The sequence below is a fragment of the Podarcis tiliguerta genome, assembly GCF_965153285.1.
Source record: "Podarcis tiliguerta genome assembly, chromosome: 2".
Lineage (NCBI taxonomy): Eukaryota > Metazoa > Chordata > Lepidosauria > Squamata > Lacertidae > Podarcis > Podarcis tiliguerta.
The window spans coordinates 12,994,059-13,013,695 of NC_139535.1; the positions used below are offsets into that span (position 1 = coordinate 12,994,059).

At 46.9% G+C, this 19,637-nt stretch overlaps 1 protein-coding gene across 4 annotated transcripts in view; it reads right to left on the bottom strand.

Moving 5' to 3' along the window:
• Positions 1 to 8,027: 8,027 nt before the first annotated feature.
• Positions 8,028 to 19,637, bottom strand: part of LOC310670718 (macrophage mannose receptor 1-like) — a 225,773-nt gene continuing 214,163 nt past the window's right edge. For 2 of the 4 annotated variants that reach the window (XM_083426422.1, XM_083426420.1), the window contains exons 2-7: positions 18,392 to 18,733; positions 16,822 to 16,926; positions 13,659 to 13,745; positions 12,428 to 12,493; positions 10,835 to 10,975; positions 8,028 to 8,797 (exon numbers count right to left, since the gene is read on the bottom strand). In XM_083426422.1, coding sequence (XP_083282548.1) covers positions 8,466 to 8,797; positions 10,835 to 10,975; positions 12,428 to 12,493; positions 13,659 to 13,745; positions 16,822 to 16,926; positions 18,392 to 18,671 — 1,011 coding nt within the window. In that variant the 5' untranslated portion in view covers positions 18,672 to 18,733 and the 3' untranslated portion in view covers positions 8,028 to 8,465. The remainder of the gene's footprint in view (positions 8,798 to 10,834; positions 10,976 to 12,427; positions 12,494 to 13,658; positions 13,746 to 16,821; positions 16,927 to 18,391; positions 18,734 to 19,637) is intronic. The other 2 variants (XM_083426421.1, XM_083426423.1) reach the window with 2 other exon arrangements.

Below are 19,637 nucleotides of genomic sequence, written 5' to 3' on the forward strand. Positions count from 1 at the left end.
TCATGTTGACCTCTGGTGAACTAAAACCCTGCTCAGTGCAAACCGGTACATGCCTGCTCAGAAGAAAGTTCCAAGTGATTTATGCGCCAGATAAGATAAGGAGCTGTTGGCTCACAAAGGAAACTCCAAAAAGCCATAGGCACAGTAGCTCCACCGTGAAGTTACAGTTCCCAACTCGTGAATCATGGTGGCCAAGCTGCCTCTTTCCAGCAAAACTAGCAAAACTGACGGGAAGAGTTAGAGGAGTATTGAACCAGAAAATATTTGGAGAATGGAGAATGTTTAAGGCTTATATAAGATCATATTGTACCAACCACACCATATTAGCAGAACCTGAGTGATACTTGTAAACACAACAAATACCTTTTGTGGAGTAGACGGGAACAATATTAAAGAATATAAAAGTGTGCGGGGAAATGACGACAGTATAAACAGTACCATGAGAATGATTGAAAAATTTGTTTTGTCAGAAGTCTTTTTTATTTAAGTATTTATTTAAGTATTAATTAGGAAGACTAAGTTTTTTTATGCAATAAATCTGCTTTTTCTTCTCTCTTTTTTCTGTATTTTCTTCTTTTTTCTCAATTGTTTTTTCTTTAATTTTCTTTTTGTAGTATGATATTGTAAATTCTTTGTTAATTCTTTGTATATGTGTGTAATTTAAATTAATAAAGATTATTTTTTTAAAAATTAAAAATGGCTGCCTCAGGGAGCAGGGCGTAACAGAAAATGGTCGCCACCTCCAAAAGGGCTGAAGAGACTGGAACCACAAATGGTGCGGGGAAAGGCACCTACATCAGCCACCGCTGACAGAGAGAAGCTCTTTGCACCCTCTCATGTGCTCCTAACAAGCGGAAATATACTGAAGTTTCCACCCTGCGCCAGCAGGGGATAATGTATATAGTTTTCACTCAGGTCCACATACGCAAATAAGGGATTGAAAGTGACGTCCAGTGATTGGATACTTACAGAAAGTGGTTACTGTTGCGTTGTAGTGGAGCTCTATATAAGAAGGCTGGCCGAACCCTTCAGTACAGTTCTGTTCTGGCCTGTGAATAAACAAGAGCTGTTTGAAGAATCGCTGTGTCATCTGATATTTTCTCCCACAACTTAACAGAAAGGATGGCAGCGGTGGCTCATGTGTGAGGCAAGGCAAAGCCTCAGGCAGCATATCAGCCCACCGTCTCATGCCTGCCAATGTGCCACTGCCAGTCCCACTGTGGCTTCCTGCACCACCGACACACTGCCCTTGCCAATGTGTCCTTACTGTGGCATCGTGGCGGCAGTGTGGCCACAACCACAGGTGAGGGTTGCAGTGACAGGGCTGGCAGCAGCTGGGGTGCAACGGCAGAGACAGGGGTGTGGTAGGACGGAGAACCAGATATTTGGGGGTGGGGTCATCAGGGCGTTTTGTGCACGGTGGCCAATTGTCTCAGGACAGGCCTGAGAGGGTGGGCATCTAATCCTGGCATCCATTGAAATGTGTGCTAAAGAGTAGATGAAAAAACATTGTTCTGGAGTAAGCATATTGGTATGTAATGCATGATGCTTTACAGGGTTCAAGAAAGAGAAAAATGGTGTAAAAAGTATAAAGATAGAGGTAATCTACATTAGACACAACAACTTAGAAAGAGTAAAAAATTTCGAGGTCTTAGAACAAAGGAAGGAAGTCAATATGTGTATATGTATGTAATGACTAGATTAGAATGATGATATCGTTTTATTTGTAGATGTGTGTTTGTGTTTTTGTGTTCTTTTTTCTTTTGTGGTGGGGTGTTTTTTGTTTGTTTGTTTTTTGCCTGTTTGTACTGTTTTATTTTGGATTCAATGTTTGTAATTTTTGTTTCAATTTTGCATTGAATTTTTTTTAAAAAAACGAAATAAAGAAATGTGTGCATGTTTAAACGTAAAGGGACCCCTGACCATTAGGTCCAGTCGTGGCCGACTCTGGGGTTGCGGCGCTCATCTCGCTTTACTGGCCGAGGGAGCCGGCGTACAGCTTCCGGGTCATGTGGCCAGCATGACTAAGCCGCTTCTGGCGAACCAGAGCAGCGCACGGAAACACCATTTACCTTCCCGCCAGAGCGGTACCTATTTATCTACTTGCACTTTGATGTGCTTTTGAACTGCTAGGTTGGCAGGAGCAGGGACCGAGCAACGGGAGCTCACCCCGTCACGGGGATTTGAACCACCGACCTTCTGATTGGCAAGCCCTAGGCTCTGTGGCTTAAACCACAGCGCCACCCACGTCCCTGTGCATGTTTAGGAGGTGTCTTTAATGTAGGAGAGGCTGAGCCAGTGCAAATAGGAAGCAGGCGGGAGGAGCACTGTAGGTTTTTGAGGGGTGCTTTGTGGAGGCCTTCTGTGGGCAACCAACTTGGCAACCCCAGCTCTAGTATTAGGCAGTGGTCATTGCATTATTCAGGCCGACGGCAACTGTAAGAGCGATTCCCACAAAACCTCCCTGCCGCAGACTATGAAAGCATGTTGAGCAAGTGGCTGAGGAACCTCAGGGTGGCCTTGGAGTGGAGAGTGGTAGTGAGAAGCGAGCATTGCACAATCTCCTCTCTCACGGCGGAGGACCCTGAGCTGCTGCTTCCCTCCCAAGCTGGGCAAGCATGAAACCCGGGGAATTTAAGGGACATAATCAATCTGGGACAGCAGCGGGACATGGTGCTGGGATAAGGGACTGTCCTGCCACATAAGGGACGCTTGACAGCTATGCTGTTAGCTGGACTTGACATCACGCAGAGGAAGTCCAAGTTCTACCACGGAAATCAGCCAGACTCAAGTCTAAACAAATGAGCAATGACAGATTTCCCCGTAGGTTACGCTGGGCCCACATCAGAAAGGCCTTCCCAGCAACGAAGAAGATGATTTACTTGGGAGCCGGCCTACAGAAACCAAAAAAAATCTGTTGCGAAACCCAGCCAGAATCAGCAGCAGCATGCCACGTTCACAAGGAATCGCTGCTTGAGGTAACTGATATTCATGCATTAATTGGATAGAAAAATTGGCTTCCAGGTGGAAAAATCAAAATTGGAAATAGAATTGCTAGAACCCAAAACTAAGATATTGTCAAGAATGTATAATCTGCTGCTCAAATGGAATACACAGGATGAGGAAGTGAAATCAGTAATGATTAAATGGGCACAAGATGTGGGTCACAACATAATGCTAGCTGACTGGGAACGGTTATGGACCACTGGGTTAAAGTTTACGGCATGTAATGCCTTAAGAGAAAATATTATGAAAATGATATACAGATGGTACATAACACCAGTCAAACTAGCAAAAATTTATCATATGCCCGATAACAAATGTTGGAAATGTAAAGAAACTGAAGGTACCTTTTTTCACCTTTGGTGGACATGCCCAAGGATTAAGACCTTTTGGGAGATGATCTATAATGAACTGAAGAAAGTGTTTAAATACACATTCCCGAAGAAACCGGAGGCCTTTCTCCTGGGCATGGTCAACCAAGAGGTACGTATGAAAGACAGGACATTTTTTATGTACGCTACAACAGCAGCAAGAATACTTATTGCAAAGTATTGGAAGACACAAGAATTACCCACGCTGGAGGAATGGCAGATGAAAGTCATGGACTACATGGAATCCGCAGAAATGACTGGCAGAATCAGAGACCAGGGAGAAGAGACGGTGGAGGAAGATTGGAAGAAATTTAAAGACTATTTACATAAACGCTACAAGATTAATGAATGTTAAAATAACATCAGATTGAATGTATAAGGTTATTGGAGTAAAACTTTAAAGATTAGAAGACCCAACCTTTTAAGTTCTAAGCATTGAATAAGCTATATTAAGACATTCAAATCAAGAAAGGAGGCCTAATATGACAGAGGGAAAGGATTTGTTGCCTAACTGTATGAACTGGAATACAGGGAAGGGAGACTCGGGGAAGTCAGAGAAACAAGTTAATGCAAGATCAATATGAAGATAAGATTGTTTTTATTTTTGTTGTTTGTAGTATGTGATGTTTGTGTAACTCTGTATGTTTTTGGTGTACTGTTTGTTGTTTTTGTTTCGCTTTGTCGTTTCTTATGTAAAATCTAATAAAATATTTATATATATATAAAAAAAAGATATGCATGCATTAAGACGGACGAATTGCATTACTTTGTATTTTGCAAGATTAGGGTAGGATTCGTTCATATAGTTTTCTAGGGGCTGTGCCCCTGTTAGCTCTGCTCTCACACACCCCCATCACCATTCTCCCTACATAGAGCTTCCCCTTCCCAGCCTGTGCAACTATGAAGCTTGCTTTTCACCTTCCCAACCCATTTCTTCATGCAAACCCAGGATTGTGGTGTGGCACTGTAAGCCCTCCAGTGGGGGCTGCGTGATGACAGCCTTACCTTTTTATGTATATAGGAAGATAAGCACCATGGCGCACCTGTAGCAGCAAAACTGGTTGCCTTCATCTGCCTCAGCTGCAACCAAACATGTCTCTCCTGCATCATCCAAAAAAATGACCTCAGACAGATGGATGCTAGACAGGAGGATACTGAATTTTGTACCCATTTTTTCCCCTTTAGCTTTTGATGGCTGGCTAAATTTCAAGCATGCACTGGATTATGGAGAAAGCTAGAGAGTTCCAGAAAAACATCTACTTCTGTTTCATTGACTACATAAAAGCATTTGACTGTGTCGATCACAGCAAACTATGGCAAGTTCTTAAAGAAATGGGAGTGCCTGATCACCTCATCTGTCTCCTGAGAAATCTCTATGTGGGACAAGAAGCTACAGTTAGAACTGGATATGGAACAACTGATTGGTTCAAAATTGGGAAAGGAGTACGACAAGGCTGTATTTTGTCTCCCTGCTTATTTAACTTATATGCAGAATTCATCATGCAAAAGGCTGGGCTGAATGAATCCCAAGCTGGAATTAAGATCGCCGGAAGAAATATCAACAACCTCAAATATGCTGATGACACAACCTTAATGGCAGAAAGTGAGGAGGAATTAAAGAACCTTTTAATGAGGGTGAAAGAGGAGAGCGCAAAATATGGTTTGAAGCTCAACATCAAACGAAACTAAGATCATGGCCACTGGTCCCATCACCTCCTGGCAAATAGAAGGGGAAGAAATGGAGGCAGTGAGAGATTTTACTTTCTTGGGCTGCATGATCACTGCAGACGGTGACAGCAGTCCCGAAATTAAGAGACGCCTGCTTCTTGGGAGAAAAGCAATGACAAACCTAGACAGCATCTTAAAAAGCAGAGACATCACCTTGCTGACAAAGGTCCAAAGCTGACAAAGGACCTTGCTGACAAAGGACCAAACTGCGGGAGGCAGTGGAAGACAGGAGTGCCTGGCGTGCTCTAGTCCATGGGGTCACAAAGAGTTGGACACGACTAAATGACTAAACAACAACAAAGGCTCATGAACCTCCATTTATGGCATTTGTACATATTGCCTGGGACGCGAGTGGCGCTGTGGGTTAAACCACAGAGCCTAGGGCTTGCTGATCAGAAGGTCGGTGGTTTGAATCCCCGCGACGGGGTGAGCTCCCATTGCTTGGTCCCAGCTCCTGCCAACCAAGCAGTTCGAAAGCACGTCAAAGTGCAAGTAGATAAATAGGTACCGCTCCGGCGGGAAGGTAAACGGCGTTTCCGTGCGCTGCTCTGGTTCGCCAGAAGCGGCTTAGTCATGCTGGCCACATGACCCGGAAGCTGTACGCCGGCTCCCTCGGCCAATAAAGCAAGATGAGCGCCGCAACCCCAGAGTCGGTCACGACTGGACCTAATGGTCAGGGGTCCCTTTACCTTACCTATTTCCTACTCAGACTGGCATTGCTTCCAGGGTCTTGGGAGGACGTTCCCCATTATCTGGTTTTAATTAACCAATCCTTTTCCGAAGAAAATACCGCTGTGATTGAGTCGAGGCGTTCCTGCGTGTGGGGCGTGTGCTTTACTACACAACCTTAGCTCCAAAGAAGCGCTGGAGCTCAAAGCAGCAGCCTGGAAAACCCTGTCCACAATTGAACAGCGGCTGCATATTACCAGCAAGGAGGGGAGAAAAATCAGGAAACACTAATAATTCGGAAGGTGGGGGGTGTTACTATTATGCAACATCCTAATTCTGAGGATGTCACAGTTATGTAATTGTGGTTTACTACATCACTTTTCTGTGGAAGAGTAAGTTCTCAGGCACTTCTCATTAAAAAAAAATAAAAAAAAATAAAAGGAGTACATTGCTTACCTCCTTTTATCATTCAAACTGTATATCCTAAGGCCGTGGTTCACAAACCATTTCTGCCATGGACCACTTGAAAATTCCTGAGGGTCTTGGCAGACCACTTAATGGTTTTTCTTCCTGTTGTAGCAACTGAAATGTGCCGTGCTAGACAATGTGTGGTTTTGAATTGTATGTTTGCAGACACGCTAAAGACCACCCGAATGAGGTTTGCAAATTACCACTTACGGTCTGCAGACTACATGTTGGGGAACTCCTGTGCTAAGCTACACAACTGCTTCCAGTTCACACCATCCTTTCTCCACACAGAGATTTTGAAGTAAACTCACGGCGCTTGTAGCCAGCTGCGTAAACCACACAGATGAGTCAGCCGGTTTTGTGCCTATTCTGTGAACCTTCGGGGCCAGCTTTTAAGAAAGGTCTGTGTGTGGTTTAATTGGGTGCAGAATTTACCTTCTTGAGAATATCCGTTTCTATGAAAGCGAGTTTTTAGTTCTCGTGGTTATGAAGATAGTCAATATCGTAAGTCCCAATAAGTTCTGGAGGGGCAGGATGAGAGTTGACAGAAGGAGCTCAAGAAGTTGCCAACTGATGACTCTAGAAGAGGGTCCAGGAGGGTATAGAATCACAGAACTGTAGAGTTTGGATTTATTACATTTACTGTATATCCCACCTTTCGTCATAGCTGTCAACCGTCCCCTATTTGGTGGGAAACTCCCTTATCCCAGCGCCGTGTCCCGGATTGATGATGTCCCTTAAATTTCCCGGGTTTCATGCTCGCCCGGCTCGGGAGGGAAGCAGCGGCTTGGGGTCCTCCGCCTCGAGAGAGTGAGAGAGAGAGCGCATGACCTGCCGAGTCTCCGTCTCTCCCTTTCCCCCCTCAGGGGCGCGTCGTGAGGAAACGGGTGGTGGCGGGCAGGCAGGCAGCCCCTCTCTTGCAAAACTTCCGCCGCGCTGCCAGGGGAACCAGAGGCGGCAGCTGAGGAGGCAGCCTGAGGGGGGCGGAGGATGGGATGGGGAGGGACGCAGAAGGGGGGCGCTTCAGCGACTGCCGAGGCTCTGAAACCACCTCATGCCGGGCTCGCGGGCGGCGTGGGTGAGAGTCTCTCTCCCTCCCTCCCTCGCTCTCGGGCAGGGAAGGGCCGATGGATCTCCTCGCCCCAGGACGACGGCAGCCCTGACATGCTGCTTAGCATACCTTCCAACCAGTGCAGCATCTTAATGTAGTGATTTCCCCCTCTGCATCCCTTTCATAACTCTATTTTTATAAATCATTTGTCCATCCATAGTTCAAATTTTTACAAGTTTTCTTTCAATCCTACCAATGTATGTAACTCTTTACGATAGCTTTTCAACTAAATTATAAACTTTCCCCATTCTTTATGAAAAAGGTCCTCTTCCTGGTTTCCAATTCTGCCTGTAAGCTTTGCCAGCTCGACGTCATTCATCAGTTTTGTCTGCCCCTCTTCTTTGGTCAGATTTGTAGACCCTTAGGGTCATCTAGTCCAACCCCCTGCAAAACACAGTCAGTGGCAGCCAAAGCAGCATGGCTCCATCAGTGCCGGATTTCTGTATAAGTTAAGCAAAATCCCTTATTTTGGCTGCTGATCCCTTATTTTCAAGGCTGCTGGTCCCTTATTTTCAAATCTGTAAGTTGACAGCTTTTGTCCAAGGAGCTCAGGGTGATGTACGTGGCCTGCTCCCTCTGTCCGTTTTATCCTCACAACAACCCTTTGAGGTAGAACCAGGCTGAGAGACTGTGACTGGCCCCAAGTCACTATCCCAGGCTGTGTGTATACCTATTGGATTTGAAGTTGCTTTTGCAAAGGAAGTCATTTTTCACTGTGGAATTGCATTTATATATGGACTTGTCTTGTCACTTGTTTTTGCGTGTGATAATGCTTTTAATATTTTTATACATGTATTATTTTGGAGAGATTTTTACGTGAACTTGTCTTTATACAAGGAATCAGGGGTGGGGTTTTTTACATGTTTATTTTGTTTACTGTCGGTGTCTTTACAATGAAACCCTTTTAATGGGAAGCGATGGGCTCAATCCATCAATCAACGCAATTAATCATAGTCAAAAGAGACGCCAAGGGCCATCTAGTCCAACCTCCTGCAATGCAGGAATCTTTTGCCTAACATGGGGCTCAAACCCATGACCTTGAGATGGAGCGTCTTGTGCTCCACCGGCTGAGCTATCCCTGCTGTCATGCCATGCATCGTTTGGCCGTCAGAGTGCTATTCACACACATAGTACAACTCCTGCTCGCAACACTCGTCTTCCCACAGGACTCCTTCCTCCGTGCCTGTCCCTGCCCCACAGTTTCCCCATAGGGGATCGCTCGGTTCCCCTTCCCGCCAGCTCTGAGGCTCCACCACGGCGCTCCCATTGGCCCAAACCCAGTAGCCCCATAGTCCGTGGCGGTGCAGGCCCAGCCAAGCCTTCAGACCCGGCTGGAGCACAACCCTCCGGGCCAGGATCTGGCCTCTGGCCTGGCAGGCAGCCAGAGCTTCGAACCAGGTGCGGTTTTCCTGAATGACAACAGGGCTCTGATCCTGCAGGGGTCCCGCTGACAGGAAACAGAAAGAGAGAAGAGGTATTAGAGCAGGGGCCAGCAAACTTTTTCAGCAGGGGGCCGGCCCACTGTCCCTCAGGCCTTGTGGGGGGCCGGACTATATTTTGAAAACAAAAATGAACAAATTCCAGTGCCCCACAAATAACCCAGAGATGCATTTTAAATCAAAGCACACATTCTACTCATGTAGAAACACCAGGCAGGCCCCACAGATAACCCAGAGGTGCATTTTAAATAAAAGGACACATTCTACTCATGTAAAAACACGCTGATTCCCGGACCATCTGCGGGCCGGATTGAGGTGATTGGGCCAGATCCGGCTCTCGGGCCTTAGTTTGCCTCCCCATGTATTAGAGGCACCCTTTCCCCACCCCTTTACATTGGTACCTCGGGTTACATACGCTTCAGGTTACAGACGCTTCAGGTTACAGACTCCGCTAACCCAGAAATAGTACCTCAGGTTAAGAACTTCACCTCAGGATGAGAACAGAAATCATGTGGTGGCAGTGGGAGGCCCCATTAGCTAAAGTGGTGCTTCAGGTTAAGAACAGTTTCAGGTTAAGAACGGACCTCTGGAACGAACTAAGTTCTTAACCAGAGGTACCACTGTATTTCCCTTCCTCGGCTGTGGGTGTGATTGTTTCCAAAAGCCCTATGGATGCTGAGCCATGAGGCTGCTCTTCAAAATCAGAGAGGATCGCTTGTGAGGATGCCAACGTCAACGCCCACCACCCTTGGGCAGTGTCCGGGGCTCACCGCCATGGAAGCCCACCTTGGTTCAACTTCTTTGGCCCTCCCACCCCAATTCCCCTCTGGCCGAGAGCAAACTTGGCAGCAGCTCCCAGAGCTCAGAAGTTGCTTCCTTTTAAAACCCCCCACAATATCCCAGATGCCCCAATGCAGTGCTGGAACCGGGGATTCTGGGAAATTAAGATGGCGGACCTGCTTCCCATACCCAGCCAATGCCTCCAGGACTAGGTAGGTCATAACTAGTGGAAGCCTCATATGGCTACGGTCTCAGGCCAGTCTTCCTCGATAATGTACAATAAGCAGAATGTTGAGATGTTGACATCTCTCCAGAATCTGCATGGTAGCCGCCAGGTGGGCCTTAGCCTTGGCTGCATGAATGGCTTTGACCAGGGAGGGAGGGACAGATGGATAGGCTAAGGGGAGATGCTTAGTGTGTGTTTGCATAGACTCCAACATGTTGCGTCCCAAAACTGGGACATGCATCCTCTTGTCCGTGCGCCAGCGCAAGTCACGTGACCTACACAAGGTCACGGAGCCCAAAAGACACACCTTTTTCAGGGTTATGCTCTCGCTGTGGCCAAAAATGCACATTGTGCCGCAGCATGCGAGATCGTGGCCCCTCCAAAAAAACATTTGGGGGGCGGGGGCGAGATCTCGGCATGACAATATGGTGCCTAAAATGGCCGCCATGCTCTCGCGTGGGAAAAACAGGATGTCCCCTTTTTCCCCAGGACATTTTTGAGGGGGTATGTGTTTGTAGAAACTAGCTTATTGCACAAAGGAAAAATGTTGCTTCACACACTTTTTCCCCAGAAGGAAATGTGGCCGTCGGAATGGGGGAAAAACCCCTCTCCCCCCCCCCATCCTGCCACAAAGCTTTCCAAAGGCAACTAAACAGTGATCTGTCTCCAGGATGTAAAAGGTAAAGGTAAAGGGACCCTTGACCGTTAGGTCCAGTCGTGGACAACTCTGGGGTTGCGGCACTTATTTCGCTTTATTGGCCGAGGGAGCCAGCGTGCAGCTTCCGGGTCATGTGGCCAGCATGACTAAGCCGCTTCTGGTGAACCAGAGCAGCGCACGGAAACGTCATTTACCTTTCCGCCGGAGTGGTACCTATTTATCTACTTGCACTGGCGTGCTTTTGAACTGCTAGGTTGGCAGGAGCAGGGACTGAGCAATGGGAGCTCACCCTGTCGCGGGGATTCGAACCGCTGACATTCTGATCGGCAAGTCCTAGGCTCTGTGGTTTAACCCACAGCGCCACCCGAGTCCAGGGTGTACCTTTTGTTAAATCAGAAGCGGAGAAAGTTGCCAGCTCCGTGTTTCTGGTCTCTTGCTCAGGCCTGTGTTGGGTTGAGGAGAGATCCTGAACTGCAGTGGGAAATGGGAGCTCGTTTCCATAAGTAGTTGCAGGCTCGTACCCTAAGGAGAAAAGATACCCAATTATTTTGCATTTGGACTCAGCCCCAGCCATCAGGCACGATGGTCGGAGGCGATGGGACTTGTAGTCTGGCTACATCTGGAGTTCCACAATTTCCTCATGAAAAGCTGGAACTGGGATACTGAGCCCAGAGCTTTGGCTGCACAGTTTTTTTGTGATTAAGAAGAGCCCGTCTGGTCCAGAACCCTGTTTTCACAGTGGCCAACCAGATGCCCAAAGGGAAGCATATGGTATTACTAGCGAGTAGGACTCTTGAGGCCTCTTCAGATCCAGGACTGTACAGTGGTACCTCAGGTTACAGACGCTTTAGGTTACTGACGCTTCAGGTTACAGACTCCGCTAACCCAGAAACAGTACCTCGGGTTAAGAACTTTACCTCAGGATGAGAACAGAAATCGCACGGCGGCGGCAGCAGTGGGAGGCCCCATTTGCTAAAGTGGTACCTCAGCTTAAGAACAGTTTCAGGTTAAGAACGGATCTCCAAAACGAATTAAGTTCTTAACCCAAGGTACCACTGTATCTGTATTACTGAAAGGCAGGCAATATGTGACCTTAAACCAAATATCAAGAACTAGGCCTCTGGTCCTCCCCATTCTGCTCTCTTATGTTTTGTCACTGTTATAGGAATTTTAAGGTCTTATATATAAAAAATAAATGTTCATAACTGTACAAGGCAAACACATACATAAATAAATATGTAAACTACATGTCTGGAAATAGTACAGGAAAACAGTCCTAAAGCCATTTTGACTTTTCCAGTGACCTCAAATATTTCTCTGCAAGGAGGAAAGAAATGGAAAAGCCTCCCCATTGTCTCTTTGTTCACAAATCCTGTCTTAAGGGTGTGTATGTGTATGAACAGGGTGAGCCTGTGACCTGGACTCAGGAATTAAGTACAGTGGTACCTCGGGTTACATACGCTTCAGGTTACATACGCTTCAGGTTACAGACTCTGCTAACTCAGAAATAGTGCTTCAGGTTAATAACTTTGCTTCAGGATGAGAACAGAAATTGCATGCTGGTGGTGCAGCAGCAGCGGGAGGCCCCATTAGCTAAAGTGGTGCTTCAGGTTAAGAACAGTTTCAGGTTAAGTACGGACCTCCAGAACAAATTAAGTACTTAACCTGAGGTACCACTGTAGTTATCATCAAAAAAGAGTGGCCAAATGGCCCAGGTAATGCAATAAGTGATCCATTATCAGGTGTCCTGGCAGACAGGAGAAAAACAACACACTCATATTTCTGCTGTAGACCGCCCCTTCTGTGATGTATGTATGATATATTGGGAGTGGTCTTGAGCTACAGGGGAGGCAATTTCAAATGTCTATATAAGAGTTTGCACACCAGTGTTCTGGGTCTCCTCCTCCCTCCTGCGTGTGTGTGTGGGGGGGGGGGGGACCCTGTTGCAACAGCTTTAATAAAGATCAAGCTTACTAGCTGCTTTGATTTTCTCAATATTCTCTGGCTGGCCTCTGTTATTTTCTCCTACCGATAGAGAACCTACATAAGGACTCGATACGGGCTCTTTGGTAACCCATAAGGGAAAAGGAGCAGTTTTTTCTCTTATCTTCTTCGGCGATCACTTGTAGCCAAGTAAGACTGTCTTCCATAAAGACAGTTTTAACATCGAGTCCTTAAGTGACTGTGGTGGCCAATTCTGGATCCACACATTCTTCCACAGTGGGGACATTGGTGGGAGTTGATCACGGTGTGGATTTGCCAAACGTGCCTTCCTCTTAGCACGTTTCTCCCTTGCATCCTGAGTTCGAGTGTCTTCAAAGCCCATGACACCTTTGGTAAAGACTGTTCTCCAACTGAAGCGCTTGCAGGCCAGTGTTTCCCAGTTGTCAGTGTTTATACTACATTTTTTTTAGATTTGCCTTGAGACAGTCTTTAAACCTCTTTTGTTGACCACCAGCATTATGCTTTCCATTTTTAAGTTCGGAATAGAGTAGTTGCTTTGGAAGATGATCATCAAGCATCCGCACAACATGACCAGTCCTTTACCTTTTTTCTCACATCATCACTGTTATGTATTGAAGTTATCACCAGGAGTATCGTGTACAGTAGTACCTTCAGGTTACATATGCTTCAGGTTACAGACTCCGCTAACCCAGAAATAGTGCTTCAGGTTAAGAACTTTGCTTCAGGATGAGAACAGAAATCGTGCTCCGGCGGTGCGGCAGCAGCAGGAGGCCCCATTAGCTAAAGTGGTGCTTCAGGTTAAGAACAGTTTCAGGTTAAGAACGGACCTCCGGAATGAATTAAGTACTTAACCCGGTAAGTTAATTAAGTACTTAACTTACCACTGTATATAGTTTTCACTCAGGTCCACGTCAGTTACTTTAGGCGGGAAACCCTGGGTTGTTGTTGCTACAATGTTGACAGCCGGCTGCCTATAAAAACAGGCTAGCTGAGCTGTTCAGTTCAGTTCAGTTCTGTTCCAGCTTACAAATAAAGAGCTGCTTTGGAGAAATCGCTGCGTCATCTGCTATGTCTCACCCACAACTTAACATTTGAAAGTTTGGAATAGAGTAGTTGCTTTGGAAGACGATCATCAGGCATCCACACAACATGACCAGTCCTTTACCTTTTTTTTCTTATATAACACCACTCTTTTCCATTTCCCTTCTTCACTCCTCCAGGCTGTCTGGAAAAAACTCACCATCGCTGGATCCGGCTGAGAACCGTTTACTTGTCACAGGTATCCAGGAATCTGATGCTGCACCACTTGCTGTGGGAGGGGAAATCACTAAGAGGAAAGATTTTAAGAATTAGCTCCACCGCCGTTCACTATCTTCCTCCCCACCTACCCCCAAAATATTATAGGGTCGTAACTTAGACACAAACAGCTTTGTGAGTATTTGCGTTGTGGGGGAAGTCGAGCTGAATTCTTGACTTTAGAAAGCCACATCCTGGGACCTGTGTAAATTATGCAAAGGAGCTGGATTTGCATCGACCGGTTTTTCAGAATTTGTTTGGCTTCTGGCATTCAGGGGATAATCCCCTGACCGCAAGAAACCATGGCTGTAATCTAGACTTGATGCTAAGTCTCTCATGATTATTCTCGCACAACAAGATGTTCTCTCCCTATTCTCCCCCTGTGTGACCCCCCCTAAATTTGTTCTGGCTGTTTCCCACAACCCCGTGGAGCAGATTCGGGAAGGGTGCAAGGGGTGAAAAGGGGGGGGGGAATTCCTGTTGGGCAAGCAGAAATCGTAGCGCCGAAGGGACAGAGCAGTTGAATACCGCCCATAATGCGGAAGCACCCTGAGCCACAATATTAATACTGTCAACCATGATTCTTACTCTGTGTACACATCAGGGGTGGGAAACCTATGAACCTTCCCATGTTGTTGGACTACAACTCCCATCATCCCTAACTTGTGACAGGGATGGTGGGTGTTGGGATCCAACCATATCTGCCAGGCTGCAGGTTCGCCATCCCTGGAGTAAGGGATATGGCTTCCTACTTGTGCCCACCTCACTCCAGGAAGCCCTATGAGGCACAGATACCGTTTCCCTCAGTGTTGAAACTAAGGGTGTTTCACTGGCCTGCAATCTGAGATTTTCTAAGATTCCATTGATACCTAGGTGTGTGGCAATCTTGTACGCAGCTCTGACTCTGACCGTTGCTGATAGACATGCCTCCTCTTAAATCACAGGGTGAACATTTCAGTCTGAGGCAGGAGCTGGCAATGAGAGCTTATACCAGGGAGCAGCAAACTTTTTCAGCAGGGGGCCGGTCCACTGTCCCTCAGACCTTGTGGGGGGCCGGACTATATTTTGAAGAAAACAACGCATTCCTATGCCCCACAGATAACCCAGAGATGCATTTTAAATAAAAAGACACATTCTACTCATGTAAAAACACGCCGGTTCCCAGACCATCTGCGGGTGGGATTTAGAAGGTGACTGGGCCGGATCCGGCCCCCAGGCCTTAGTTTGCCTACCCATGGCTTATGCAGTTGTGGTAAATGGATCCAGATCAGAATCGGGGAGACACGGGTTCGAATTCCAACCACAAAATGTATTATGTGGCCTTGGGACGGCCGTGTACTCTCGGCCTAAGCCACTTCAGAGGATAATTCAGGAGATGAGATCCTTGGATGTGGTCTTCCAGTGGTTTGATTTAGTATAAGTCAGCTTCCTGCATTCCTAATATAGTACAGTGGTAACTCAGGTTACATACACTTCAGGTTACAGACTCCACTAACCCAGAAATAGTACCTCAGGTTAAGAACTTTGCTTCAGGATGAGAACAGAAATTGTATTCCAGCAGTGTGGCAGCAGCAGGAGGCCCATTAGCTAAACTGGTGCTTCAGGTAAAGAACAGTTTCAGGTTAAGAACAGACCTCCGGAACGAATTAAGTACTTAACCTGAGGTACCACTGTAGAGGACTGGGCAATATGGAACAACACAATCAAGAGGCAAACTAATAGGAATGAAGGGCTGGATAGAAATCTGCTTTTCTTGAAATAACATTTGTTTGTTTGTTTGCTTTATAAAAAATTTTGTACACTGTTTTATCACCAAACATAAATACATTAAAGTAGTTTGCAGCAGTAAAACCATGAAATAGTTAAAAGCAGACATCAATTAAGCGTTGTAGAATAACAATAGGAAGTGGATAGCTCAGTTGGTTAACAACAACATCAACAACACCCCGCTCCTCTGGCTGGGTTTCCCCAGCCACTCTGGGCAGCTTCCAGCACATATGGTTAGTTCATGGTGCTGATAACGCCAAGGTTTCAGGTTTGATCCCCCTAAGGGACATTGCAGGGGGGTTGGACTAGATGATCCTCAGGGTCCTTTCCAACTCTATGATTCTATGAGATTCTGTTAGAAAAATAACAACATCAAAAAAACGAAGATCATGGCCACTGGTCCCATCACCTCCTGGCAAATAGAAGGGGAAGAAATGGAGACAGTGAGAGATTTTACTTTCTTGGGCTTCATGATCACTGCAGATGGTGACAGCAGCCACAAAATTAAAAGACGCCTGCTTCTTGGGAGAAAAGCAATGGCAAACCTAGACAGCATCTTAAAAAGCAGAGACACCACCTTGCCAACAAAGGTCCGTATAGTTAAAGCTATGGTTTTCCCAGTAGTGATGTATGGAAGTGAGAGCTGGACCATAAAGAAGGCTGATCGCTGAAGAATTGATGCTTTTGAATTATGGTGCTGGAGGAGACTCTTGAGAGTCCCATGGACTGCAAGAAGATCAGACCTATCCATTCCGAAGGAAATCAGCCCTGAGTGCTCACTGGAAGGACAGATCGTGAAGCTGAGGCTCCAATACTTTGGCCACCTCATGAGAAGAGAAGACTCCCTGGAAAAGACCCTGATGTTGGGAAAGATGGAGGGCACAAGGAGAAGGGGACGGCAGAGGACGAGATGGTTGGACAGTGTTCTCGAAGCCACAAACACGAGTCTGACCAAACTGCGGGAGGCAGTGTAAGACAGGAGTGCCTGGCGTGCTCTGGTCCATGGGGTCACGAAGAGGCGGACACGACTAAACGACTAAACAACAACAATGCTCAATTGCTCCCCCTAGAGGCAAACAGAGGAATCACCAGGTTTTCACCCACCTGTGTGCCCCTGCACCCACGAAACCTTCCCTGGCACCTTCAGTGTCCTGTTCCCCATCCCCTCCACCACTTGCTGAAATCAGGCTTGGGAAAAAGTCTACTACTGCAGCCAACAGAAGCGGGTGCTGGGATGTGCGGCTCCCACAGCCGTTTCTGCCACCAGCAATACGCTTGCAGGACCCACCCACCCCCCGCCCAAAAAAAGTTGGAGATCCCCGGAGGTTTAGGTTACCTACCAGCGATGGTCGACTGTGGGGCAGGAGTCAACCTGTCCTTCTGGTCAGGTATGGAGCGGCAGTTTAGCAGGAGTTGGAGAAGAAAAGGAAGAGCGCCTGTAGGCCCTGAAAGGCAGAATATAGGAGACGCTTTTTCGAAGTGATTATTTATCCACGCTTTGCTTCTCTTATTGGATTTGATATCCCGCCTTTCACTCCCTTTAAGGAGTCTCAAAGCGGCTAACAATCTCCTTTCCCTTCCTCCCCCACAACAAACACTCTGTGAGGTGAGTGGGGCTGAGAGACTTCAGAGAAGTGTGACTGGCCCAAGGTCACCCAGCAGCTGCATGTGGAGGAGCGGAGACGCGAACCCGGTTCCCCAGATTACGAGGCTACCGCTCTTAACCACTACACCACACTGGCTCTCAATTACTGGCTCTTATTACTGGGAAATGTAGTTTCCCCCCCTCTCAGGACTCCCAGACCCTTAAACAAATTAGAGCTGCCATTACAGTGGTACCTCGGGTTACAGACGCTTCAGGTTACAGACTCCGCTAACCCAGAAATAGTACCTCCGGTTAAGAACTTTGCTTCAGGATGAGAACAGAAATTGTGTGGCGGCAGCAGGAGGCCCCATCAGCTAAAGTGGTACCTCAAGTTAAGAACAGTTTCACTGTTCTTAAGAACAGTTAAGAACGGACCTCCAGAAGGAATTAAGTTCTTAACCCGAGGTACCACTGTATTCTGAATGGGAGGGTCGTGTGCTTTAAATGTGTGTTGAATGTTCTTTGAACGTGTGGTGTGGATTTAGTGCTATGTACCGAAGTTCTCAGGATGCGGGTGGCGCTGTGGGTTAAACCACAGGACCTAGGACTTGCCAATCAGAAGGTCGCTGGTTCGAATCCCTGCAACGGGGCGAGCTCCCGTTGCCCGGTCCCTGCTCCTGCCAACCTAGCAGTTCAAAAGCACGTCAAAGTGCAAGTAGATAAATAGGTACTGCTCCGGCGGGAAGGTAAACGGCGTTTCTGTGCGCTTCTCTGGTTCGCCAGAAGCGGCTTAGTCATGCTGGCCACATGACCCGGAAGCTGTACGCTGGCTCCCTCGGCCAATAAAGCGAGATGAGCGCCGCAACCCCAGAGTCGGCCACAACTGGACCTAATGTTCAGGGGTCCCTTTACCCTTTACTGAAGTTCTGAGCCTGGGCCAGCAGGGGGATACTGTAGATAGTTCAGGCCCACATATGCAAATAAGGGATCGAAAGTGACATTCAGTGATTGGATAGTTACAGAAAATGGTTACTGTTGCGTTCTAGTGGAGCTCTATATAAGCAGGCTGGCTGAACCCTTCAGTTCAGTTCTGTTCTGGCCTGTGAATAAACAAGAGCTGTTTGAAGAATCGCTGTGTCGTCTGATATGTTCACCCACAACTTAACATTTAGGTGCTGATCTTTTCCAGTGACGTAGCCAAAACAGGGGTACTGAGACACAAGAGGGAGGTAACAGCATGCTCAGGTCTGGAGGTGTATTGTTTAGTTCTTGTTCTTATTATGCATTTTTCACCTCTTATTTTTGCGTTGTCACTCGCCACTCACCTTTGCAGCACACAAAAGGATGTTTCTGCTGGCATTTCTCTTGATACCACAGGCTCTCGTTCATAACCGCACAGCTCTCCGAAGTCCTGGACGCTGGGCTCCACTGCGTAAACTTATAGGGGTCACCATTAAGCCAGACCCAGGAGAGGCCCTGGCGGTACAGCCCGATCCAGAACGAGCAATTGGGGCAGAGGGAGGCAGCCTGCTCCATATCCCTCTCGTCCCGGAAACCTGCCAGCCGGGTGCCTTGTCGAAGGCAGTGGCAATGGGCTCCGAGCATGGTTTGCGGGTCCTGGACGAGGAAGTATTCGCGGTCTGAGGACAGGAGCGATGCCAAGGCGACTGTGTAGAGAAAGAATAAAGAGAAAAGGCACCCAAATATATTATGTACTGAAGTTCTCACCCTGGGCCAGCAGGGGGATACTGTAGATAGTTTTCACTCAGGTCCACATATGCAAATAAGGGATTGAAAGTGACATTCAGTGATTGGATAGTTACAGAAAGGGTTACAGTTGCTTTGTAGTGGAGCTCTATATAAGCAGGCTGGCTGAACCCTTCAATACAGTTCTGTTCTGGCCTGTGAATAAATAAGAGCTGTTTGAAGAATCGCTGTGTCGTCTGATATGTTCACCCACAACTTAACAAAATATATCCGGTATCGAAAGGGAGTTGGACTAGACATGGGGTCCTTGCCAACCCCACAGTTCTATGGTTCCGAACCCTGACTTACTTTGTCCAAGTTTCATGACTGGAAATAACGATTTATCACGTTAAGCTGCCGTTGTTCTGAAAACAACAGGAAGATTTAAAGGAACTATTAGAAATGACTATCAAAGCAGTAGAGATATGAGGTGACTAGAGCCCCCCCAAACTTGAAGCATGGGAAGTCCCAATAAAAAATTAATAATTCGGCAGAATATGTGGATTAATTGATATGTATATGTATAATTTGGAATACTTAATGTGATTTGATTGGATTGTTAAAATGGAAAACTTAATAAAAATGATTTTTTTAAAAAAAGCTGCCGTTGTTCTGAGGCGCTTTGGACAGTAAGCGCTGGGATTTTTTTTATAAAATCCTCACAACAACCCTGTGAGGTAGGTTAGGCTGAGAGTCAGTGACTGACTCCAAGGTCAGAACCCTGTGAGCTTCATGGCTGAGTGGGGATTTGAATCCCACTCCAACCAGTACACCACACTAGGCTCTAAACACCAGGATTGTTCCATGTTAACCTTTCAGCAACCC